The sequence below is a fragment of the Periophthalmus magnuspinnatus genome, chromosome 3 (genome assembly GCF_009829125.3).
Source record: "Periophthalmus magnuspinnatus isolate fPerMag1 chromosome 3, fPerMag1.2.pri, whole genome shotgun sequence".
NCBI classification, from domain to species: domain Eukaryota; kingdom Metazoa; phylum Chordata; class Actinopteri; order Gobiiformes; family Gobiidae; genus Periophthalmus; species Periophthalmus magnuspinnatus.
The window spans coordinates 12,809,823-12,837,500 of NC_047128.1; the positions used below are offsets into that span (position 1 = coordinate 12,809,823).

Genomic DNA, 27,678 nt, shown 5'->3' on the forward strand with positions numbered 1-27,678 from the left:
GAGTTTTTGCCTCTGCGACTGCACAGGCCACTGCACGCTTGGCCCGTTGGCACCTTTCAGCTGTCAGCTGTCTCAGGAGACCCACAAGCCAACAGGGCCTGGTAGGACTCCTACTTCAGCCTGACGGTATCCCTATGCTCACCTCCAGTGTCCACCACTGGGTACGGGGGTTGCTGCCGCGATCAGCCCCACAGACCTTACGACCACAGCTACGAGCCGCCGCATTGACAAAGAGGCAGAGAACATGGCCAACTCAGACTCCATGTCCCCAAACTCCCCCGGGATCTGGGATAAGCTCTCCCGGAGGTGTGGGCTGAAGACTGTGCTGACAGAGGGCTCCACCAGACATTTCCAAAAGACCCTCATGATACACTTGGGTCTGCCAGGTCTGTCCAGCTTCCTCCTTCTCCAGCAGATCCAACTCACCACCAGGTGGTGATCAGTTGACAGCTCTGCCCTTCTCTTCACCTGAGTGGCCAAGACATGGGGTCGTAGTTCAGATGACACGACCACAAAGTTGATCCTTGACGTCCGACCTAGGGTGTCCTGGTGCCACGTGCAGTGATGGACATCCTTGTACTAAAACATGATGTTCATTATGGACAAACTGTGACTGTGATGATGATATGTTCTGGTGTAATGATGACCACATGATGAAATGGTTAAGTCTAATGTTTATAAGTTATATTTCTGTATAAAGCTGGGCAGAAGCAGTACTAGTTTCTTTAAATGAATCCATTTGTGTTTGTAACGCAAGTCTGGCAACTGGCATATTATATTTTGTTAATGGTGTCTTATAAGCCCATGAAACGGCTGGGCACATTTGTATGCAAGACACAGTAGTAAAATAAATAAATTCATTCTTTAATAATACCCTATAGAAGTGAAATACTCCTTCTTAAAATGTTGTGAAACTACCTTATTATAGATATTTTAATGAATAGTGTCTGTCCGTGATTTGTTTAATCAGCATTCTCCTGTCTTCTGTCTGGGAGCTGTAATCTCCACACTAAGAAAGAGACGCTTGTTTGAGCTATAATGTTTTAGCATCAGCTTATGGTCAAGTTTCATTTCACTCTATTTTTTACGTATAACTTCGTTATCACTAACTGGTCACGACAGCTCCACACCTCCTCACAGCTCTACTCACACACAGGATTAGCACACACAAGTCTGGTGTAAACCGATTAATGACAGTAACTAAAGCTGATTACATACTGCATTGTAATTAGAGAATAATGGTTATATGAGCAATGATGCAGTGATGTAATTGCTTGCCGTGTAACAAAATGGTCCTGAGTTCAATGTCCTCCTTAGGCCTGTCACAAGAACACATTTTGAAGTGCTATATATTGAAACCAAAACATACAGCACAAATATTCTCCAGAAATATTCTAAAGGTTTGCTATTATTCAAACGTATGAGCTGCAATGCATTAACAGCAGAATGAAACATTTTAGTAGTCAGTTAGTGTCTATAATGACTCATAGCAGTTATTTATTCGACCCCCTACAGCTCAAAAAAACTAAAGTTCCCATTAGGACAAAGGAAAAGGTGCAGATGATAAAATTGTTTAGAGAAGTATTGTTCCATCTGTTATGTATTGAATGATAAGTCGTTATTGTAATTATCGTGCCCAGTTCTCCTTATAGCTTCAAGTCAAAGTACACTCTGAAATGATCTGAGACTAGCAAATGTGGAATTTACAAACACAGTGGAGCTTTAAAGACTTTAAATGCCAGTCTCTATACTCAGGTTAAGCCCTTGGACACACAGGTTCAGTTGTGATTGCAGTATGCATGTTTTGGTATTGTGGTTTAGTGAAGACTGATATCAGACGGAGTCTTTAAACTAACTGGATTTCAGCATTGAAACTGGCAATGCATTCTGCTTTCTGATTAGATAACACCAAATTATAACATGCTCATTTTGTCCATCATGTCCAACGTTTTTGTTATCAAGAATAAATCAGCATTACAGTTATAAATAAAAGATATATTTGATTTGAACATATTTACCCCGGATCTGGCGACATGGATAAGTCAAGTTTAGGGATGGAACCCAAGACCATCTTGCTGTAAGACATTTACCACTGTGCCATGGAGTTGCTAGTTAGCATTCACCGTTATGGTGCATTATGCAAACAGCTATAGTTATCCTGATTCTTGACATTGTGTGCTTTAATACAGTGTGTGTGCTAATCATGTGTGTGTGTGTGAGTAGAGCTGTTAGGAGGTGGGGGGGCTGTTGTGACAAGTGATAATAAAGTAAAAATAGAATCAAATGAAACTTGACCATAAACTGTCGCTAAAACACCACAACTCAGATGAACGGCTCCTTCTCAGTGTGAAGATTACAACTCACTGGCAGAAGACAGGAGAACACTGGATAAAAGACAAATAATGGACAGAGACTATTCATTAATACATCTATGAAGGTGCGTCATGGTGACAATTGGAAGAATTTCAGAAGAGTTAAAGCTGCACTAGGCAACTTTTCTATTCGGGAGTCTGACACCACAACAGAGATGTTATAAAGTAGTTTTGTCTGGAATGTTGCACAGCATGACATTAAGATTACGTACTTTTATTTAATTTTGATCACTAAAAATACCTTGAAAAACATACATTCTTAGACCTGGTTTTAGTCCTGGATGGCCTCTCCACAGATTTGACCAATAACTAACTCACTATAGTCTCCATAGAGATGAATATGTTTAATGCCAGACAGTTGAACATTCCAGACAAAACAACTCCACCTTCAGAGAGCGATCACAACACAATCAGCGTGCATCCCGCTAATAAAATTACTGCACATCGTGTCAGGTTTGTGAAGTTGTTGTGTACAGTTTTGTAATGTTTTTGTATTTTGCCTCATGTTTAATATTATACTGTGTGGGAGCATGGGTGACGTAGGCTTGTGGGCGGAGCATTGAACAGAATCTTAGAGTTAACCATAAGGGGGGTTGAATAGGGCTCAGGGTTAATTACATGCATGGATGACATCTAAAACCACTTCAGGCATGTTTTTGATGAGGGAACAGCATTATAACATGGTAGAAAGTTGAAAAAAAAAAATTCTGCATAGTACCCCCTTGTCACGATCCATGGATTCCGCTCCTAGTTTTCCTCCTGTCCTGCTCTTTCCCTCCCTCACCTGCCGGATCTGGACTGAGCTCTTGGCTCCTCCCGCGGTCACCTGGAACTCATCAGCGCAATCACCACCTCCTGCCATGGATAAAAGGAGCTGAAACCAGACATTCGGGGCCAGATCGTCTGCTCGTCTTCACCCTGTTTCCAGGACCATCTCGAACCAGACGCTCGGGGCCAGTGTCAAACATTCCTGCTCTCTCGCGCATTCCTGCTCCTGACCCTGCGCTCCAGCTCCAGTACAGTCCACCCCTTGTCTTCGCTTCCTGTTCTGTCTTGGTCTCCGGATTGCTTCCCGTCTCCTGCCCTGGCTCCCGCTCTCAGGATTACCCCTGCTCGGTCCTCCCTGGTCTCGTTCCCGGTCCTGTCTTGCTCCGGCCCTGGCTGTCTCCGTGCCCGCTCTGGACTACCCCTGCTCGGCTTGCCCTGGTCCCGTTCCCGATCCTGTCCTCATTCCGGTCCCCGTTCCTGCTCTACACTACGCCCACCTGGTTTGCCTCCCGCTCCCCGCTTCTTGTGTGTGTTTAATGAACTATTGACTATTATTTCTGCACAAACTGTAAATAAACATCGTAAATCTGCCCCGAGTCTGCACTCCTTGGTCCGCACCTGCACCTGCCGTTACGACACCCCTCTTTAAAGAATGAACACCAACTGTTGTGTTTGGGTTTTTTTGTGGTTTTTTTAATATGGCGCTTATACAGTTTCCACTTTCATTCACAACAAATCCAAGACACACACTTGCAGCAGCCAAAGTCAAAGGGCTGTGATGAGTTTAGCTGCTAAAACATAACCAATATGTCTTGCTTTTGTTATGTTTGCTGTTGTATTTTCCAGTGTCTAAATAATAACTGACCTCACAGCTGTGGGAACACAACAGAGTTAACAAAGAAAATCAATGAGTCTTTAATGAGCTTGTCTCTAAAGTGATAGGGTTTGTTTTGGAGTGTTTTGTCTTAAAGGACCCGTCTGTACGATGATGAGTTCCATATAAACATGAACTAACTGTGCCCCCAGATTAAATGAAATTCAGCTTTTACAGTAATAACAGTAATGCTCATTTATCCTTCATTACAAAACACTGGACATGATGGCTAAGTTTATGTTATAATTTGGTGTTTTAGTTCTAATCTAATCAGAAAGCAGATTTGTTTTGCCAGTTCCAATGCTGAATCCAGTTGGTTTAAACCTAAAAGGACTCTCTCTGATCTGAATGGCCTGTCCATATACTGAGAATGAAACACACTTGTATAGTTTGGACACCACTATGCAGTGTGTGGTCATCTTCCTGAAGTCTTGATTTTCCAGTATTTGTCCCTAAACACTTCACTTTACTTCTTCCAGGTTTTGTTTCATCTGCACAAAAAGATGAAGAACATGTCCAAGAAGTCAGAGCGCTCCAAGAAAAAGGTGAGTTCCCTTTGGCTGTACTTTAAACACAAGAGATTATTATCAGTAAACTCAGTGCTAAATAAGCCTGTGTTGACCAGTTGTTTCCTGGTCACCTGCGGCTTCTAAGATGGCTCATCGGAATCTGAACAATCACCTCCATTGCAGGTTCTCAGGTTTTCATTTATTTCTGTCTCCTCATGGAGAAATTTGACTTGGAGCAGGGGTCAGTAGTAATAACATACAGACATGACACATCATGGATTTTGCCTAACAAGATGATGATGTTGACATACCACCACTAGAATCTATCTACATTACTGCAGCCTGATATTGTGCCAGCTTTGGGTTGACAGAAGAAGACTGGAGAGCACAGGTGAACCTGACCAAAGGGTTACTGTGACCGCATAACTCTGCTCTGCTCTCTGAGAGTTGTGGAAAATGCCTATAAACTCATTGTGGTAAATAATTAGGATGCTCTGAATGCATAAAGTAAGTGAGGAATAACTTTGGACGACTGCAAACGGTTTAAAATGAACTAGTTCTGCTTTTCACATTTTTAATATAGTTAAAATCAGTTGCAGCTCTTTAACTGGTAGAGCACAGCTAGTAGTTCTACATTATAACTAACTTTTATTTGAAATACACTCACAAGAGGTAAGTGCTCATGTAACTCAGTGCATTCAATCCCAAAATCCCTGAACTGGAAGATTTGAGTTTGAGGACAAAAAGTGCCTCACGGTACCTCCCCTTTAAAAGCCGCTGAAATTCATGTATGTTAGCTTTTAGATGGTTGGTGTGTGAGTGCTCAGTGCTTCTTCTGGATGGGCCTTTCTGTGTGGAGTTTGGATGTTCTTCTCATCTTGTGGTGGGCTTTAGGAAGCCTGGTGTATAACTGGTTTAGTCCTGCTGTAGTCCTGATTTAGACCTGGTTTAGTCTTACTTTAGTCCTACTCTAGTCTTGCTGTAGTCCTGCTTCAGTCCTGCTCTGCTTCAGTCCTTTAGTCCTGTTTTAGTCCTGGCTCACTCCTGCTTTAATCCTGCTTTAGTCCTGTTTAAATCCTGTTTCAGTCCTGGCTTCGCAATAGGTAATCCATTTTACCCCAGTGACCATAAACATGCACATGGTCCTCCAGCCAGGTTCTCTAGACCGCGCTGAGCTCAAAGTGACAACCTGCTGTTTTAGAATATTATTACTCTGCTGATGCCACACAAAAGTCTAATTCCCCCCAACTGTAAGTTATATATTTTGAAATGTTCTTTTTTGTGGTCTATTTGGTCTAACAGACCATACAGGCTGCAGTAACAGCTTCAGTCTGTCCCAGCCCTAGTGCTCTCCATATGGACCCCTGTTACAGCCCTGGTCACCACCCAGGACTCAACACCTCCACACCCCCATCACCCCCCTTGACTAGAGCCCCTGTATCCCACCCAGCCCCCCTTGAATTGGGCATCCCCTGCAGAGTCTGAGCAAGGACACCTAAAGTTCATAGTTGGCATTTTTCTTTGTTTCTGGCACCATCCAAATACTACAGAGTTTGTCCTTCTTTACCATTATCCGTTTCCTCGGTCACTCATCTCACAAAAGTGCCCTGCTGCACTGCTCGTTTTATCTGGGCCAGCTTGTCTCCAGGCTGTCCTTCTTAGCTCCTATTTAAACTCCCTGTCTGATGGTAAATAAACTTATGCTGCCTCAGACATCTAGAGTCTCCTGTATCTCTGCACAACTCCAGGACTCGTTAGGACAACACTTATTTCCCTTGACATTAGTTACTAGATCATAAGGAGTGATTTGCTCAAATGAAAAGCTTAATAAAATGTACATCAGGCACTTTTATTATTTTCAAATTAGGATCAGGCTGTTTCCTTCTAGCAGACACTTTTCTGATGTACTTTAACATTGAGGCTGACTGTGGTGTGAGCAAAATCAACAGTCACATCCAGCTATCCTTTTGTGTCTTAAACATGTTTTTATATACAGCTCACTTTTCTGTGGAAGCCCTGTGGACAAAGAGCATTACTGGCTTTAGTTTTCACCCAGCAGTGGGGAAGGAGATTCTGTGCAGATGCAAGCACATAATGCCTCGTTACAGATGAATATGGCTAATTTGCATATCCATGTACGCAAAAACAGTCTGAAGTTGTGCTTAACCTTTTAAATGTGCTTTGGCATGTTGCTCCGTTCCCCCTTTTCCCCTTCAATCTCACTAAAGCTGAACACAGGAGTTTGAGGAGTGTGTCTGTGTGTGTAGGGGTGTGTAGGTGTGTGTATGTGTGTGTATGTGTGTGCGTGTTATGAACCAGCTCGTGTGATGGGGACAGGGAGGTAACAAAAGAAACCAAGATGGAAAATGGTAAATTAAGAAGTAATTTAATTAACAGGGATGTTAAGGATAAACTAAACAAAAGTGGTCTAAAAAAATATTCAAACATACAATACCTTGCAAGGTTTAAACAAAAACAAAAGTTAATGAAAACACAAATTTCACAATAACATAATCTTGACAAACAGAGTCAGTAGTGACGACAAAGTGTCTCATAACAGAGTCACTACCCCTGTAGTGACTTAACCAAAAGAGACACACACAGGCCAGCAACCCCAAACAGGTGAATCTTCTTAAGTAGGGTGGGAGGCGGCTGAAGGTGGGCCCCAGAATTGGCCAGGCTGGGAAACAGTCCTCCAATCACTGCCATGGGCTGCAACAGCCATGATTATGGGGAAAGTGGTCAGTGGTCATTCAGGGACACACAGACAGAACATAATGGAGATATACAATCAGGAAAATAACTTAAGGTCTAGGGCCGTAACAGTGTGTTTGTGTGTGTGTATGTTTTATGTAAGTGAAATGTAAATAAGTGTGGTGGTTTTTGTAGCTTGATGTTGGTGAATTGGGCATAGCTCTCATTTCAGAAGATATTTGTCTGCTTTAGAACATGTCATGAATCTGCTGCACAGTTCTCGCAACATCTTTTTAAAGTGGAAGTTATGAACATTGTATAAGAAAACACTGATGAATGAGGCCCAGCATTGCCATGATAATACTATATAGACTTACGGTTCAGTACATGGGAGCTGAAACTATATATTTTGAGGCTCAATATTTATCACGTGCACATTTTCTTTGTAATGATGAGATTTTTGTTATTTTTGTTGTAAAAAGGTAAGAGTTGAACAGTAGAGGGTTGAATAAGTAACTTCTATGGCTAATTCTTGGTTCATTTAGCTGTTTACTTGTTCCAGCTCATGTCTTTTAATGATGCAGTTTTTTTATTTTTTTTAATGTGTCTAGTGCAGTGGTTCTTAACCTTGTTGGAGGTACTGAACCCCACCGGTTTCATATGCACATTCACCGAACTCTTGTTTACTGAAAAATATATATATATATATTTTTTTTTCAAATTCAAGACGCATGTATGTTTTACTGGTGCACAAAATGAACCGTGCATTAACATCACTGTGTTCAAAGAATAAAACCAATAAAATGCATGAACTCACAACAAATTACATATATACCTTTCTACAAAGACACAACCTTTTTTAATTCTGCCACACTGAAATTATTTAAATTTTGAACCTTATGTATTTCAATAATGAACTTATTGTATTTATGCTATTTATTATTTTTAACATTTTAACACACACCCATCACCTAATTTCCATCACGCTACAGGGTCGGCAACCTTTAACACGCAAAAAGGCCATTTGGACCCAGTTTCCACAGAAAATAAAACACTGTGAGCTGCAAATACTTTTTGACATCTAAAATGAAGATAACACTGTATATAATTATAATAATAATGCAACGGAATAATGTAGGTTTTATTTTCACGGACGAACCCATATTTAAGTAGGACTCCTGGTGTTGTCTCTTAAATTTATCTTCCTTTTTCTTGGAGGTCGTAGTTTCCTCTTCTGGCTCCTCAGTTGGCCTTTTCTCCTTTGTTAAAAAGCTCTCCAAAGGCTTTTGTTTTGGCTCATTTTCACTCGCTTGTGGCTCTACTGTTGGGCGACATGTCTGATGTGTTATACGTGATACGTCATTGCAGAGACAAGAGCAGATCTATCACAGATATAATAAACTTGTTACTACATCAAATAGATTTCTGTGGCGATTTCCTATCAGGATTTTCATTATACATCTACAGACAAGCTTTTTAGCGCGTCATGAGGGACGGGCGAAAGTTACGTCCTCCTGATCCTCCTGCTCCTGCGCACAGCGTCTGAAAATCAGGGCTGTGTCTTTACGCAGGACTGTGAGCTGTGTCTGTGAGGTGTGAGCAGTGTTCAAACGGCTCATTTAAGTTGGGCAGGTACTTCGATAGACACATCAAAGGGTGCATTTGTTGAATTGGGCCAACGTCTGGAGACGCTCGCAGTCCGCTAATCATATGAGGCAGGTGCGTGTCTTGACCTCCGCCGAACCCCTGAGACTGACTCACCGAACCCCTAGGGTTTGATCGAACCCAGGTTAAGAACCACTGGACTCTAGTGGGATTATCTTGTTTGTGTCAGTGGCATAAATGAGTTTCATTGTTATCGTTTACCTTATATTTCTCTTTGGCAATAGATCGTACTGGTAAATTTGTTATAGTGACAGGCTTATTTTATAGTTTCAAAATAAGGGCATGGACTTGCTTTGTTCATGTTTGTCCTCGGGTGTTCGGGTTCCAGATGGGAAGCTGGGGTTCCGACTTGCTTTCATTCATTTGTTTTTATCTCAGTAAGGGTGGATTTTAATAGCACTAACGATTAAGACTGGTTGATTCCCCAAAGCTAAATGTTTATTACGTAATGCATTTAACAGTAGCCTAGTGCGGGTGTTTAAAGTAAGTAGTAAAAGTGAAGTAACTAAACCCCTAAATATTGTAACCTTTAGTCAGCATGTCAGGGTTTTAAGCAGGCAGCTGATTGTTTTTCTGACATGTCCGGGCGTTTATTTACATTTTTTGACACAGAAGAACAGTCTCATGAGTTCCTGAGGACAACATGAACGCAGTGTATGGATCTTTATTGTAAGAGAGATTTACGGGGAGAAATACCCAAACTATTTCCTGACAAATCCAGACTGATATCTCTCTATTTTTTATACAGTGACATCAGTTTGGTCCACACTCCCTGTTACATCTCACTAAACATCAGATTTGTTTTTTTCAGTGACACATGTGAAATGAAGGAGCTCATTGGTCACCTGTCATTTACAAATAAAATCACATTGATGTCACCTCAGATGAACAGAGTTTGGTGCTCTGGTCATTAATTCTGCTGAACCTCAAGATGTTTTTCAGCCCTCTGATGTTTTTTTTCACTTTTTTTCACTTTTTCTGACAATGGGTGTCCCTGATTGGCTAATCCACCTGTCATTCACATCAATTTGAAAACAGGGAGATTCACCAGCATTTAGGCTTGTCATGATAATCACTATATCGATTTACCGTTGAGTATGTGAAAGATGGAACAATATATTTTGAGACTCAATATTTATACACATGTTCTTTGCAGTAATGGTGAGATTTTTTTTTTTTTTTTTTTGTACTATAAGATTTGAGCTGTAGAGGGCTGAATAAGTCACTTTTATGACTTCATTCTTCTATTTATTTGTTGCAACTCAGGCCTGTAAACAAAACTGTCTATTAAAAAAAATGTTTCTGAATCCCAGGCAGCCCAAACTAAAAATCCACAAATGTTGAACTTTATTATTTGTTACAGATTGGCTCCACAAATTTACCATAGAACTTTTTCTGGCTTATCATTGAGCTGACATCTTTCCCTGCTCTGATGCTCAGTGTAATAGCGTCTGTCCTCCATGGAACCATTCTACCATGAGCCTAATTTTGTAGAAGTATAGATCGTTCAGGAGAGATTGAATTCACAAAGAGTTGGCGGGATGCTCCAGTATTTCTGCTGCTTCATCCAAATCTGTGACTGGGCCAAGGATCTGGAGTCATTTTAATGAGGTCATGTAGGTGAGTAAAGCAATGCAGAAGTCTGTTATGATGGATCCAGCAGTAAATGTTGTTGTTTTTTTTTAAATAAAATGTATATACTTCGAACCTGTAAACTGTAAAGCTTGAAACGTCATTACAACAATGTGCCACTCTCCTGGACCATGATCTGCAGATCACACTAGCGAGCAGCAGGCTTTTTTTTTTTTTTCCATTTGTGCCAAAATGGCTACATGGTGCTGCTGAATCCTATGTGTATCACACATTAAGAAAATAAAATTGGAAAACAAAGTGCATAGGTCACAGTGGGTGTGTACTGGTGGCGGTGAAAACAGAGGTAGATCGGAGCAATGGCATCTTGTATGCAGGAGAACAAAGATTACTCAAACATATCCATCCATCCATATTCTTCTTCTTTATCCGGGGCCAGGTCGTGGAGGCAGCAGTTTCAGCAGAGAGGCCAAGACTTCCCTCTCCACAAACACTTCCTCCATCTCTTCCAGGAGGATCCCAAGATGTTCCCAGGTCAGATGAAAGACATAGTATCTCCAGTGTGTCCTGGGTCTTCCCCGAGGCCTTTTCCAAGAGTCATTCCAGAATAGATGCCCGAGCCACCTCAGCTGACTCCTCTCGACATGGAAGAGCAACGGCTCTACTCCGAGCTCCTCCCATGTGCCTGAGCTCCTCACTCTATCTCTAAGGCAGTCCCCAGCCAAGCAAGCTTATCTTTTCAGTCATTACCCAAAGCTCATGACCATAGGTGAGGGTAGGATCTCCTTCTTTACCACAACAATCCAATACAGCGACCGCATAAGTGCAGATGATGCACTGATCAACTCAAACGTAGTAAAAGAAAAATTCAAATCTGTCACTGGACAAACATTGTAGGAGTGAAGACATTTTACTGCTTATTCAAGCCGCTTCCTCAGTTCTGGTCAGATTACTGGTGGACACTGCCTTATATCTATTTGAAGGGAGGAGCTAACTACACTGTAACTAACACACCTACGTGTTTCCAGCTTCTGTTTGTTGGCTAGGCTTATTGAACTACGCTAACCTAACCTACACTAACTAAGACCCAGCCAACAAACAGAAACAACAAACAGAAACTGGATCACACCTGAATGACTGAGGGATTACACAAACATGCACAAATCACTCTAAATAAAACCTTGATGGAGTAAATAATGAGGGTGATTTTGCATCATCCTTTAATTCCTTGGAGAGGGTGGTTGTTTATTCAGATGGAGCAGACTAGTGGCTGTCACATTTGTAACATTTTATTTTTAGAACTAATTCCAAAGCAGTGCCTCAAAAAAAAAAAAAAAAAAAAAAAAACTCTGTCAACTTGTCAGCGTGGAGAACAGCACAGGCTACACAGTGTGATTCTTACACAGTGGGGCTTACACACTCTTTTACAGTAAATAAGTCTGAACATTCCTGACAAGTACAATTTACTCACAAAAGCACAGTTTCATATTTTTAAGTCTGGTAGAAACATTAAAAAAACACAAAAGAAGAAGTAATTTGTATTGAAGGCCCTGTCGTTTTTTTTTCCATGTGTTTGAGCAAAATATGTCCCAGTACATATATTGTATAAGCAGCTCTTGAGGTCAAAATAAGTCCACTGTGTTCTATCTGCATCTAATTATAATGTATTTTTTCGTTTGTCCATAATCACAAGGTGCGCGTTAGCATGTTAGTATTTTTTAGCTTTATTGTGACAGCACAACTCTGCCCTGGTTTAATTATGGGTATTTTTATCGTCCCGGAATACCTTGAAAAACATGTATTCTTACTGTGAGCGGGCTTGCCTCTCCACAGATCTGACCTGTAACTTGACCTGGTGGAAAAATCTCCATGGAGATAGATAATGCCATGCTGTTGAACGTTCCAGGAAACATGATAACATCCCAACTAGGGCTGTGTTATTAAAATCTCATCTTTTTTTTTCCCACAAATTGTTCAGCCCTAATCTCCAGCAGGCAGTGGATACTCTACCATAAAAGTTACATAGTGCACCTTTTCTATCTACCGGTAAATAAATATCTAAATAAGTTAAGCCTGTTCCATTGAAAATCGGCTCTTTGTGTCTGTAGAGGCTGGACAGTGGGTCAGTCAAACATCACATTTTTATGAACAACAACAAAATGGCGAGTGCCGCAGGTTGATAGCTTTCGTGCCGGGAGGTTGAAATTACCTGACTGTCTGCAGCAAAACCGTGTCAACAAACGGTGGGAGAGAGAAAGACCAAACGAAAGGTCTATATCCCCTCCACCTCTCATCCCCCTGTGTCCCATCTGCTGCACCTGACAGGAGCAAGTGGAGATAGGGGCAGATAGGAGCAGAGCTGGAGGAGCAGAACCAGAGGAGTAGAGCTGGAGGAGCAGAGCCAGATGAACAGAGTCAGAGGAGCAGACAAGCATAGTCAGGAGTAGAGCCAGAGGAGTAGAGCCAGAGGAGTAGAGCCAGAGGAGCAAAGCCAGAGGAGCAGAGCCAGAGGAGCAAAGCCAGAGGAGCAGAGCCAGAGGAGCAGAGCCAGAGAAACAGAGACAGAGAAGCAGAGCCAGAGGAGCAAAGCCAGAGGAGCAGAGCCAGAGGAGCAGAGCCGGAGGAGCAGAGCTGGAGAAGCAGAGCCAGAGGAGCAGAGCCAGAGGAGCAGAGCCAGAGGAGCAGACAGGAGCAGAGCCAGAGGAGCAGAGCTGGAGAAGCAGACAGGAGCAGAGCCAGAGGAGCAGAGCTGGAGAAGCAGACAGGAGCAGACAGGAGCAGACAGGACCGCATTGAAAAACATGCATTCCTACTGTCAGTGGGGTCGCCTCTCCACAGATCTGACCTGTAACTTGGCTTGGTGATAGATAAGTATAATGTCATACTGTTGAACATTCCGGGCAATGCAATAACATCTAGCAGGTGGCGGATCCTTTACTAGAAAAGTTACATAGTGCACCTTTAAATTTGCTATCTAAATATGCAGATAAGTTCCAGTGAAAAGCAGCCCTATATATCTGCAGAGGTTGGGACAGTGGGACAGCCAAACACCACATTTTTATGGACAACAACATAAAAATGTTACAGATCGATATTTTTCCTGCTGGGAGGTTGAAATGATCTTAGTGTCTGCAGCAAAACCCTGTCAACAAACAACGATGAGAGAGAAAAAGACCAAAAGAAAGATCCCCCCCTGAGTCCTACCTGCTGAGCCTGACAGGAGCAGACAGGATCAGCCAGGAGCGAGTGAGTCAAATGATGCGGAGGAGGAAAGAGTTACATAAAATTGCATCATCTTATTTTCCCTGTGTGTCCAGAGCCTTAACCTGCAGATAGAGGACACATACAGGTTTTCCTCATTCTCAGTATATGGACAGGCCTTGTGTGAAAGCTCAGAACCTCCAGAACTCACTGAGCTGCAGAGGCTTCACTAGCACTCATGACTGGCTGCAGCTAGGCTTCAGGTAATTCAGATGAGAGTCCTTTTAGGTTTCAACCAACTGGATTTAAGCTTTGAAACTGAAAACTCAAATGAGAGGCTGGTGTGAGGCTCATTCTGTGATTACCTGATTGGATAATAAGCTTGAAAATACCAAAATACCAAATTATATTAGAATAAATGGGACATTGTGTACAATATTTTTGTAACTGAGAATGAATCACATGTAAGCATGAAGGATGGAGCATGAGATTGACAGTTGGATCAGTGCAGCGTCTGCAGTGTTACGGTTGCTGTATCGGACTGTTATGGTAAAGAAGGAGCTGAGTCCAAAGAAAAAGCTCTCGATTTATGTTCTGCCCTCAGTTATGTTCATGAACTTTGGGCAATGACCAACAGAACAAGATCACAGATACAAGCACTTAAATGAGTTACCTCCACAGAGTTGCTGGGTGTTCCCTTAGAGATAGGGTGAGGAGCTCGGTCATGCAGGAGGATCTTGGAGTAGAACCACTGCTCGTCCACGTCAAAAGGAGCCAGCTTAGGTGGCTAGGGCATCTGTTCCGGATGCCTCCTGAACGCCTCCCTAGGAAGGTGTTCCGGTCATGTCCCACCGGGAGCAGGCCCTGGGGAAGACCCAGGACACGCTGGAGGGACTATGTCTCTCGGCTGCCCTGGGAACGCCTTGGGGAAAAGGAAGTGTGGGCCTTCCTGCTCAGACTGCTCCATGACCTTGCCCCGGATAATGCAGAAGAAAATGGATGGATAGAATAAATCAACATTAGAATTGTTATCAGTAAAAGCTATATTTGATTTGAACATGTTTACTTCATATCGGGTGACACAGAGAGAACAATTTTATAACATTTAAAATCATAATCGTACATACAGTTCCTCCAGCACAACACTCAAACATACCGTATAACTCAAAAGACATTTGGTGATAGAGAAGCTCTAAGTAACAATGAAGTGAGGTCATTTGTCCAGATGCCACTTATGTAAAGAGAATGAGGCTAAATCAGACGCCAGAGGCTGTGTTGCTGGAGGAGCAGTGTCTATACTCCATCTCCCCCGGTGCATGAACTTCTTCAGCAGTTTGCATCCAAACTATGCGAGAAACATTTATGTCTGTAGCACATTGCAGAGTCAGGTGTAAAATTTTTTGCAAAAGATAGACAGCTCCAGTTTCTGCTCAAAATGGTAACTCAAACATTATGATATCATAATAGGGGGTAGAGGGGTAAAGAGTGCAGTATGCACATATGGGGCTATATACATCTGTAGATCTTGATGTTGCTTGTGATGTGCCCCCAGTGGTTTGCTTTGGGGCCGAAACTGTTCAGTACATACATTATATTAGATACATTAAAGATATATTTAAGGCATCACTAAAGCATGTCCTTTATAGTTGTCATAATTACAGTGAACTTATTAATACTATAAATGTGGAGCAAAATAAAACAAAAAATGAATGGATGTTAATAAATAGCCATTACATTTAAAGACAAAAAGACAAAAGCAATGATGTTTAGAAATAACTCAGTGTTACCAATGTCTTATGTTAAGATCTGACACTTTGATGGTGATGACGGAGACGTAATGTAAAAGGGCAGGCGGAAATCAGCACAGCAATTTTCAACAGGAAGTCCTTTTATTAATATATGATTTAAAGGTCTAAACTGTACGATTATGACTGACAGACAAAAGCACAATATTTTCTTTTAAGAGAAAAGTGCAGTTATAGTTTTGAGTTTAGATTTAGTACTTTTTTTCTAGCAGAGACCCGTTTCACACATGGTTCTATAATTAATACTGGATCTGTTCCTGTGCCAGATCGATTAGTGGCCGCTCCATAGATACTGCAGCTCCCAAGAGTTTCGGCCCAGAGAGAATTCTCCCAGATAGCACAGTGCATTTTGTTCAGCTGACAGGGCATCCACAGCTTTCACAAAGACTGAATTTTGTAGAGATTCATCTGTATTTTCACATCATGAACTTTTTAGAATTGTTAAATCCTCAAAGTGCGTACAAGTTAGCTTTGTGAGATTTAGTCTAGCCCCACTCCACACTAGCTCCATTCTGGCAGCTAGCACCTGATCGGTCAGAACTGGTGATGCGGTGCACGTTCTGATGTCACCTGGTGGGAGGTGTGAGCCATGTTGAAAGATTTTTGGATCCATGCACCAATGAGCCCAGGCCATTGAAAACTATACGACACATCTTTGGTTCATCTTCCAGATCTTATTACACTTCCATTGCTTCACATCTTCTGCAAGATTAATCACATTCAAACTGAAATCACATTCAAACTGGATAGACTTTGCAAAGACTGCGGTTTTTAAGTAGCATAACTTCCTTGACGAACAATAAACTCTCCTGTCTTATTTTGCATAAAAACATCGAACCCTGTGGTTTAGATCGGTACAAACATGTTCTGAAATGTGATTCTTGTATTAGTTTGTCACTTCAGATTTCAGTTTTTTTGTCAATTCTTCTGGACGTGTTTAAAATGTGAACTTTGAACAGAATGCTATTATTAAAACATGCATCGCAAATCTAATCTCAATGCTTGTCAGAAAAATCACAATGAGATATTTCCCATTTAGCTTCACATTTTCAGCTACAATAAAACGTGATAATGAAAGTGTGTCGCCCGTTGTACATTTAGCATAGCTCTTTCTCTCACATGAGCTTCAGTCAAGTGTCTGTCCAAAGGATTCAGCTCATCATTTTAACAAGCCTTATATAAATATTTAGTCCCTCAAATTTTAACAAACTCAACTCTATTCAAAGCTTCACTCTACACTATCTTGACACCTCTCTCTGATGCCTTGGTGTTCCTGGTTCATTTTGGATGTGAAATCCATAAAACTAATCATATACGGAACATTATACCTCAGGCTCATTATGACTATATGAGAGATCAAGTGAGATGAATGACGCCTGGTTTCAAGTAAATTCAACATTAAAATGATTCCTGGAGATCTGCTGCTGTCTGGGGCAAAGGGGGCTTAATGGATGGGAGAGAGAGTGCATTTATGTGACTCGACAGGTGCCAGAATACGTCACACACTTTGTCTTTGTATGTATGTGGTGAGAGTGCTCAGAGAGGACATTGGGGCAGATTATCCTCAGCTGTAACAGTCTGTCCCGGAGCAGCTGTGGCTATAGGAGGAGTCATTTACCACCTTTCAGTATGGGGACTGTATATAAAGCTGTAGTACCTAAGCTTTTTCTTGTACATTTTGTTTTTCCAACATATTAGAAGGTCTTTAAGTGGTCGTATTAACCCACTCCACATGATCCTGGTGTTTTTATTTCACTATTGTGTCTGTAAATCAATATTTGAACATTAATAACAAAGGCAAATCAGGCGCTTTCTTTCCCCGAGGCCACATTCCCGCTAGTGTTACCAACAGGTTTGAGTGACAGCGTTGCTAAGTGCCCACTCCCTCCTAAGCCAGCAGTGTGGGTGGGAAGGGGCTTTACCTTCAACAGCCTCACTCCGGATTGGCTCTTTGGCTGTTCTGATACTACTGGTCAGAATTCCAAATATCGAACTCGACTCCAACTGGTCGTTATAACTGCTAGCCTGGATGAGCTGCTTTTGACTGGAGCCGGACGCTATCTGTGACATCACACTCACTTTGTACGCTTCTTTATACAGTCTATGGTATGGACTGAATGAATAATGTACCACATAGGACTGATGAATTCATACTAAATGTGGTTTAGATCAAACTCAGAAAACCCACGCAACTAAACAACACTAACTCTTTGACTGTATAAAAGCAATCCACTCGAAAATGCGACTAAGATCCTACAATATCACATATTGCTTGATACCATTTGCAGCTTCGGTTGTAGAATGATTTTATTTTTGTCGCCTATGACCCCTGTGTGACCTACGACCCTCATGTGTTTGAGCTTTCCCCACCATCTGTAATCTATCGTCAGCCAAACTCAGTCACTTCCACAGACCATTTACCAAAATTGAGGAGCAGAAAAGGACAACAGTGATGTGATGAAGGAGTAGTTTTGTTATTGACCTTATTCAACTCGGCCATCTTTTGCCTATAAAATGCAATTAAACTGTGCTTTTTTGTGTGTGTGTGTGTTTTGGCAATTCCAGTTAAGCAAAAATCCATTCGTTTCAATCGTTAATTCATTGAGAAAAGTTTTGCAGCTGAAATATGGCATCAAGTATTGTTGAGTTGTGTAAAACATTCAGCGTTTATGTGGAGTCAGCACTGCACCGATTCTCTAAGCCTTTAAAACGGCTCTGTAGTCCCTATAGAATGTATTTGCTCTCAAGATCAGCAGCTCCATGCAAAATAACACAACCTGAATAACAATGGCAGTGCCCATGGCAACTTCCAGAATAAGGTGAATAGGGAGAGGCTGAGGAGGCTGAGGGTTCTGCTGCAGAGGAGGGTTGTGACTGAAATGGTAGGATGATGGAGGAAAGAGTATATTTTTATGAATGTCTCCAGATGTCACTGACTGAAAGGCAAAGGTAGCAGGCTGTTGGTTGTCCGTGACAGGAAATAGAAATACTCTTTTAGTGATTGGGTTGGATACTAGAGTACGTTTAGATCCTGGAGACTGATTGACCACGTAGAGTGCCTTTTTATGGAGAACAATAGAATTATTTCCTCAAATCTTCTAACTCTTTAGTAACAGACCCTTTTTTGCCCTTATCCGACTAAGCCCGCCACTTTGCCCCTAAGCTTTTAAGAGGCAAGCACACAAAAGCGAACTCCCTGAACTAAAAAAAATCTGCGAATATCATCAAACTAAATCCACAGAACACAACAGGGCTCACCTCCTGCTGCCGAGCTTTGAAACACTGTCACTCTCATGTCTCACAACATCATTTTAAGGACATCGTTTGGCACAAGATGAGAGTCAAACTTTACTTTTTGTTCAGTTTGAAGATCTTTTGGTTTTGTTTGGTCTGGATTTGAGGAGAAACTTTGACCCGGGGCTGTCGTGTGTCACTAAAAGCAGGAGAAAGAAAGAGCTACAGGGAAAAGAACGCTGCAAAATACACATTTGATCTATGGTAAAAGTACAAATGCCAGCTGTCTGATTCGGGCATTGTGAAAGCTGTATATTTAAAATAACATTATTAGTCTAGTGCTCTTGACCATTTGGACTTTCTGAGTTTTTAAAGCTGAAACCCATTCTGATTCTGGTCATGCATATATATTATTTTTAAACTTATAAGCTGCCACTGTGTTTTCTCAAATTGTATCACATAAGAAATTAATTATCTCCAATTTTTTTTTTCCTATTCACCTATATTGTCCCACCTTAAAATAGTTTTCTGTGCCTAACTTTTGGGTTACAGTTGCTAAGATGGTAAAGTGTTTGTTCACTCACCTGAAGGTTGGCAGTTTGTGTGAATGTGTGAGTGGTTCCTTGATATAAAGCACTTTGAATATTGTTTATTTATTTATTCAATATTTGACCAGGTAAGTTAATTGAAAAGACCTTCTCATTTGCAGTGACGACCGGGCCAAGTGGCAGCACAATACAGCACAGAATACACTCACAAACACTAACACATCAATCGTAATGTTAAACAGTGAATCCGAACATGAAACAGTGAAAGGTACGCAGATTAAAGATATAAAAGTGTGAAAGGCATGTGCACTGATCCTGAAAAATACCCTGGGGTGAGTTTTTAGAAGTTGACAGAGGTAAAAAATGAACTAAGTTTTAAAGTCTGCTGTAAGTCGTTCCAGTCTCTTGCTCTAGAGAACTGAAATGATGAGCGGCTAAAAGCTGTGCAGACTTTGGGAATGACCAGGGTAATGTAGCGTCCTGAAGGTGGAAAAGTGCTATATAAAAACGAGGACATTTACCATTTACCATAGAATCCTCCGTTGTGTGATGCCATCAGTAATTTTAAGAACTCTCTACTTCCTCAAATTTTTCGACCAGTTTTATTTTCAACATATTTGCAGATTTCTTATTGATTAATGTAAAAATATCATTTATATTTGCAACAAGTATTATCCCACCAAACATATTCAAAATGTGAGAATCATAAAAGCCTGTCACGCTCTCTTGTTGAGTTGACAGACCTGAACTGCTTGATTTTCTGCAGAGCTAATCACGGGCTAATTAATTATTAATTCACGTATTTATTTACTAGCACAACACATCTCATTAAGCTCATGTGCAGATATTTCCGTGCCAAAGTTTAAGAGCAGTAAGGTTTGTGATTTTGAGTCTTAGGGCTTTCTGATTGACTTTTTAATCGCAAGTGCTATTTCGTCAGTTCTGTCCCTTGACTATGTAGCACCAGCCCTGTTCTCCTGTGTAATAATGGCAAAACTTCCTTGTCAAAGTTTGATTTTGTCTGATCTCTGAAGCTAAGCAGGGCTGGGCCAGGTTAGTACTTGGATGGGAGTCTGCTGGGAATTCCAGGTGCCACAGTGGGGCAGCAGTAGCAAAAACTGTGTGTGTTGGTGTCGGTGTTGGAAGGGTGGATGGTGCAGATTGGCAGCCTCTCTTCTGTCAGTCTGTCCCAAGCCAGCTCTGGCTACAATAGTAATTTCACACCTCTACGTATTGAGTGAACGAATAGTGAAGTGCTATATAAACCCAATGCATTATTCTTATTATGTGATGAAAAGATTGACATTGGCAATGGACTCACAAGATAGTACAAGTTTTAACTTGTACTAAATAAATACCCATGTATTTTCACAGCATAGTTTTGTAATGTCATTGTGAGCGTGGGAATAGTACCCTCCTCCCCTGTGACAGTGAGGGGAGTGAGGCAGAGGCAGTAGACCCAGGGACCAGAGCGGGGCACGTCATCCATCAGAGCACCCAGCACACGACGCTCCATCCTGGGACAAATATTTAGAGTCCCACAGCTGCGGACGAGATAGTGGAGCCATCTGCCTCCGGAGCAGAACTGAAATAAACCAGGAGGTGGACACCATTGTTTAAAATAGTTTGAGATTCTTCTCTCAATGCTGTGTTCTTTAAGCGCATATGGTAGGAAAGCAAACCATTCAAATTAAAGCACACTATGTAGCATTTCTAGTAGAGGGTTAGACACCTACTTGTGGGGCAGGCTGACAGAAGTGACGCTGCCAATCTGCACCATGGGCCCCTACAATCACCTCCAACGCTCTTACACCACATTCATAAGTGTCTTGCCTAAGGACACAATAGTAGTCCAACAGTCCTGCCCATTAGTGCTATTACTGCTCCACTGTGGCTCCTGATGAGACAGTAATACTGGCTTCCCATCCAAATACTAACCAGACCCAGCCCTGCTTAATTTCTGATGTAGGGTGAGATTAGTCATTGTTAATGGCTGGGTAAGTTGGCTTCTCTACCTGACTTGTAACTTGGCCTGGTGGCGACACCATGGAGTCAGATAAAATACCTCACTGTGGAGACTGTTTAGACTCTCCGCCAGAAAATATATCCTGAAAATAATTGGACATAGTGATAGTGTTTTCTGTATGTAGCCTCATGTCTATGGCCTGATCTATGTTTGTCTTATGTGCATTTTTCAGTGTGGCAGCCTGTGTCACACACATTTCCTCCAGGACAAGATGACTTTATATGTTGAAAAACATGCTGTAACAGTTTGTCTCACAGTGGAATAAACATGAGGCTTTGATGACCCGTGTATCCCATAATAGTCCTGTATTATTCTGATGTGTCTGAGCACTGGAGTGACACTGTTGTGACTGATGCTGATTCACTCTCATTATAACTGTCACATTTATAAAGGTCTGTGTATGTGGCACAACAGAACAAGCAGCTGCTGGAGCCGGGGCAGGGAGGGAGGAGTATTATTACTACTACTACTACTGCTACTACTGCTGCTACTACTACTGCTACTACTACTGCTACTACTATTACTACTACTGCTACTACTACTGCTACTACTACTACTACTACTGCTACTACTACTGCTACGACTACTGCTGCTACTACTACTACTACTACTACTGCTACTACTACTACTACTGCTACTACTACTACTACTGCTACTACTGCTACTACTGCTACTACTACTACTACTACTATTACTGCTACTACTATTACTACTACTGCTACTACTACTGCTACTACTACTACTACTACTACTACTGCTACTACTACTGCTACTACTACTGCTATGACTACTGCTGCTACTACTACTACTACTGCTACTACTGCTACTACTACTACTACTGCTACTACTACTACTACTACTGTTACTACTATTACTACTGCTGCTACTACTACTGCTACTACTGCTACTACTACTACTACTACTACTACTACTACTACTGCGAACCCTATAGTTTAGAATACTTGTATTATTTAAACAGTTCATATTTTACTGGTGCTGGTTTAAAATGCGCGCTGTGAAGCGACGCTTCACTCTAAATCTTATCACAGTATTTGCTCAAAATGAGTGGGTCTGCAGCAGTGGCCTCTCTTCTGTCAGAACTGTGAGTCTTGGGCAGATTAAGGAGACAAAGCCACGGGATTATGGATGTCACAAATGTAAGCACTGACGGAGAATGAGCTAGTAAACAAGACATATTGTGTTTTTGTCTGGTTGGTAGATATAATCTATGACACCTGTGGATTGTTATGTTAGAGTTTGGACATTTAAAATCACAATATTGATCTCCATCCATTTTCATCTGCTTATCTGGGGTTTGGTTGCGGGGGCAGCAGCCTAAGCAGAGACTCCCAGACTTCCCACACCCCAGACGCTTCCTCCAGCTCCTCTCGGATGCTCGGAGAACATGTCCCACTTGGAATCCATATCCCCAGCCTGCTCTGAGATCTTGAAGAAGCTCTCCCAGGAGGTGCGACTTGAAGACCCAACAAAGTGATATTCCATGTCCAAAGATCAAGGTCCTATATTACACAAAATGGATTATCGTGAGCTTTAATTTTGCTTTCAGACCACGGTGTCAAAATTGCATTGGATGCCTCTAGTGGCATGCCTCTAGTGGGACGCTCCTAGTCAGACACCTCTAGTTGGACACCTTTGCATTTGAGGGCAGATGCCTCCGATGTGCATCATGGATGACGTCCAGGGTGTCAGTTGTGGTCCAGACGGCAGTGGGTCTGGGTCTATGAATAGGTTTTAGGCTTGCCGATGCGCCCAACATAATTAAGCCGCCGCTAATTTGTAGCTGACGTCTTTCTCCTTCTTCTGGATAATGATGTCGCTACGCCACTGCAGCGTAGTCTCTGATTTGTTGACGTGTCATTTCAAACAGCAAAAGTTCCGCTTTTTCAACTCTGGTGTCTGACGCTTTGGACATGCAAACGAGACACACCATGTCAATGCCAGATTCGCGCCATTCTGACGCTTGAAAACACGCCACAGAAATGCAGCATGACCTAGACACACAGCCACCATAGACATAAACTTGACGCCCCTGACACTGTGGTCTAAACACAGTATAAGCCATGTTATAATGCTGTTACCTCTTCAAAAACTTACCTGGAATTGCTTTTTGTTTTATTCACACATGTTAGAGTAACACTGCATTATTAGTTTTTCTATCTCCAAATCTCAAAATGCTTTGTTCCACCTTGTGATGTCATGAAGTGGTAGTTTATCTTTAGTTGAGTAGAGAATGGGCCTGATATCATCCAAATGATTCTAGTTAGGGCGTATGGCATTTAAAAAGACAGTGGGACATTTCCTGCATTACCACATGACATCACTAGGTGCTTTCAGTTTAAGATAAGAACAGAGCCTAAATATGCAGGTTTTGAATGCATGTGTGAAACATGTTTGAATGAAGCAAAACACAACTCCAGGATATGTTTTTAAAGAGGTAACGGTATTTGGGCATATTTTTGATGAGTGTAAACATAGTATAGTATAACATAGATCAGAAAATTGCGTAAAATAGTCCTTTAAAGTGACAGTGGGCATGAACCAGTGGAGGTGAAAACGGGTCGGAGCAATGACGTTTTGAATACAGGTGAATAAAGATTACTCAAACATGAATCACTTTAAATACAGAGAGGCTAAATGAGAAGAGGAAAAAATTACAACAGGAAAAAAGCTCTAAAAAAACATAATAGGACAATGGGTGCAAGGACTATCTAAACAAAACCAATTCTATACAATACAAGACTGTGCTCAAATGTCCACACTATTTCCTACCTAGAGCAGCAGATAGTGGTCCTGCCATTTTTGGTGTTGTGATAGTCACTAAACTGGTGAGTATTGACCATAATGCATTGCAACAGTCAGAAAAAACAACAGCATGTATTAGTGATAGAAATTGAAGTGTTGTTTTCACTATTCAATTCAGTTCAAGTTTATTTCTATAGCACATTTTAAACAACTTCAGCTGACCAAAGTGCTTCACATAAAAGTCAACAAAAAAACGAATTTATAGATAACATGATACATAGGGAAAGAACAATAAAACACCCAGATATCCTGTCCAGCTAGTTTTAAAAGCCAGGGAGAAGAAGTTTTAAATTGTGTTAAAGACTTAAGAGTATCTGACAGGTAGAGGGTGGCTGTTGACCCGTGATTATGAATATACCACTCCCAATTAAACTGTAAAGCTTTTAGATGAACACCGCCCTTATCTGCAAGGTGAATTAGCTATCAGGGTCATTGAAATTGCTTATGGAAAAAAAAGGAAATACATAACTGACCCTGGAAAAAACACCATGGGTTTCTGGGGTCAACTCTCCCATGGCTCTACGTTCCCATGTCTGTCGAGTTGTAAGATTATGGTTAAAAGGCCTATATTATTCAAAATGGACACTTCTGAGATTTAAGCCATGTTATAACGTTGTTACCTCATAAAAACATACCCAGAGTTGTATTTTGTTTTGTTTCATTCACGCATGCTTGACTAACCACTTTAAGGTTAGGGGCTCTGGTGATTCTGGTTAAGGTTAGGACCAGGGTGAGTGTAAGGATTATGGATTTACTTTCAAAAATGTCTTTTAAATGTGAGATAACAGAGCTGTGAGGCCATAGAGCTTCTGATTGAGATGCCCAGTGAGCTCCTCTGTGGGTACTTCATGGTTCTATGCTCTGTAGTGGCCTGTAGGAGCAGATAGTTTGTAGTTAGTTGTAGTGGGCTGGTGGTATATTTCTTGAGTTCTATATCAGCCCGGTGGAGCAGACAGTAGTTTTAATGGTTCTTCTCTCTATATTGACCTTGTGGAGTAGTCTGTGGGTGGAGGTTTTGTTTTCGCTCTGAGTCACTGCCTCTAAAATGGGCGGATTTGGTTACTTCGGTGCATCAGCAAACAGAGAAGATGAGTCTTTATGTCAATGCTCTGATCAGCCGATATATTGAAGGTCTCCGTGTTATTTTGGCATGGAATTTTCCACAATTTGGCATAAAACGTATCTATCTCCATAGAGACAGGGCCGAATCACATTAAGAATGCATGGTTTTCGTTGTATTTTTGGACAATAAAAACACCTGCAGTTGAAAACTTGTGGTATAATTTCACACTGTGGAACATTCCAGTAATTAACATCTCCAAGACGACCATAGGTTTTATAGTGCACAGTTAAAGACCAAACACTTTTACCAGACTTTTTCTGCACTCAAATTGCCTTCTTCACAAAACATGTCCAGTGTAAGCTTCTATTGTAGCCAAAGCTGTCCGGGGGGAGACTGCCAATCTGCTCTGTCACACCCTCTGACTACAACCAGCACTCACACACCACCTTCACTTTCATACTAGGCTGTGTGGGTGAAGTGTCTTGCCTAAGGACACAACCCCAAAGCTTGTTCCGAGCAGGATCAATCCTCTAACCTTCGTGTGGGGGAACAAGCGCTCTTTTACCTGCTTGGATTTACATGAGGTTGGTTAAAATAAAATCCAAATGCTTTGTAAAAATAATTTGAATATTTTTTTTCCATATCACCCTTTACACATAACTTTTAAATGTCAAATAGTCTTTATATATTCTGGTGGGAAAACCATAAATTGGCCAAGCAAATCTTCTGCTTTTTCTAACTTAGAAACAGTACATTTGTGGAGTGTGAGCCAGGTCTATTGTGGCCATCTTGGCTCATGGCCTGAAAAATTAAGATTCTGAAAACCTCCTGAAGCGGTTCTTATTAAAGAATAAGCGTGCTTTTATAGCAGAGCAGATAAAGTGGAGTGTTTATCAGCAGCGTAGATTGTAATTGGTTTGGTCCCCTGTGCACTCCTACGGCAGCCCTGCAGGGACAAACTGTGGTGACTAAACTCTTGTTGTTGAATTGGGTCAATTATTGTCTTTTGTTTGTTTAAATAGTGGAGCATGTCCTTCATAACTGCACCACTGGAGACATTTCAAAGATGCTGATTTCCTGAATTAAGATGTGATGAGATGTGACGATGGCCAGATCTTTTACTGTAGCTTTAATTGCTGTCAAGTAAGAGGTTGTTTTTATTTGGCCAAACGTCCTTGTCAATGCCTGATCTTATCAGATCTCAGAAGCTAAGCAGGGCTGGACCTGGTTAGCACTTGGATGGGGGACCACTGAGGACTGGAGCAAAAAATAAAAGGATGTCTTTTCTGCAAAAAACATTGAAAAACATCCATCCTTGCATCTCCACAAACCTGTATTTTGCCTCTTTCGGTTTGCTTCTATGGAAATGTTGCTTCTTTGGCATTCCTTTGGCTGCCTCCATGGATAATGTATGGTTTTAACTTTTTGGAATTACATTAGCGTAATTATTATAGCAAACAGTATAATAGCTTCAAGCAGAAATATTTCTACAAATCTATTCTACACAAATATGAGATGTTTTTCTGGCTGTTTGGGATGTAAAAAGTGAGGCTTTTTAAAGAGTGAACAGAAGGTTAAGTATCTCAAGTACCATTCATACTATGAGCAGGCTTGCATCTCCACAAACTCTTATTTGGGCTCTTCCTGCTTGTTTCCATGGAAATGTTCTTCCTTTGGCTATAATATTCCTCAGTCTGGCATAAACTTATCTAGCTCCATGGAGAATCTATGTTTTTAACTTTTACAAAAACATGAAACATGGAAAACATGGAACATGTTTTTGTGGCTGTTTGGGATACAAAACCTCCCCAAAGCACAAAAGTTAGGCTCTTTAAAGAGTGAACAGAAGGTTAAGTATCTCAAATGCCATTCATACTAAAAGCAATATGTGTACCAAATTCTCCATTTTAGCACTTTGGAGTTGAGTTTAAGTGCTTGTCTTAAGTGGTTATGAGGTGTTTATATAAATACCCTGCCAACTGCTTTGTTTTTTCCAGGAATTAGCCTGTACCCAAAGCAGAAGCAGCAGATAAATGACCCAGACTAAACGCTGGACCAGACCCAAGTTTTGTTTGGCATCTGGAGTGTGCTCTGCTCCTCAGTTTAATGTTATAATGTTATCCTGTAATCACCATGCCTCTGTAATACAACCAGGCCCTCCTGGCTCTGAGCAGCCTGGTTCACATGCAGATGGGTAGAGGCCTGTAATGAGAACACTTTTTCAAGTGTGATATATTGCTGAAGAAAATATATAAACAATAATATTCTATATGATTTATGCCACTGACACAACAACCCTACAGCAGGACTATAAAATATTGTAAATGTACAATATTGTAAAAAATAAAGAAATAAATAAAAATTAAAAAAAATTAAAGATCATTAGCTGTATCTATAATCAATCATACAGTTGACTCGACCCTCAACTGCTCCAGTCTTATGGTACTACAAAAAATAAATTTAAAAAGCACTAGCACAGAGAAAATGTGCATGCCTTATATTGAGC

General features: G+C 41.2%; 1 protein-coding gene across 1 annotated transcript in view; it reads left to right on the plus strand.

Annotated features, from left to right (window-relative positions):
- Window positions 1-27,678, plus strand: part of galr1b (galanin receptor 1b) — a 37,255-nt gene that overhangs the window by 3,579 nt on the left and 5,998 nt on the right. The window contains exon 2 of the mRNA XM_033987404.2: window positions 4,494-4,559. Within this exon, the coding sequence (XP_033843295.1) occupies window positions 4,494-4,559 (66 nt within the window). The remainder of the gene's footprint in view (window positions 1-4,493; window positions 4,560-27,678) is intronic.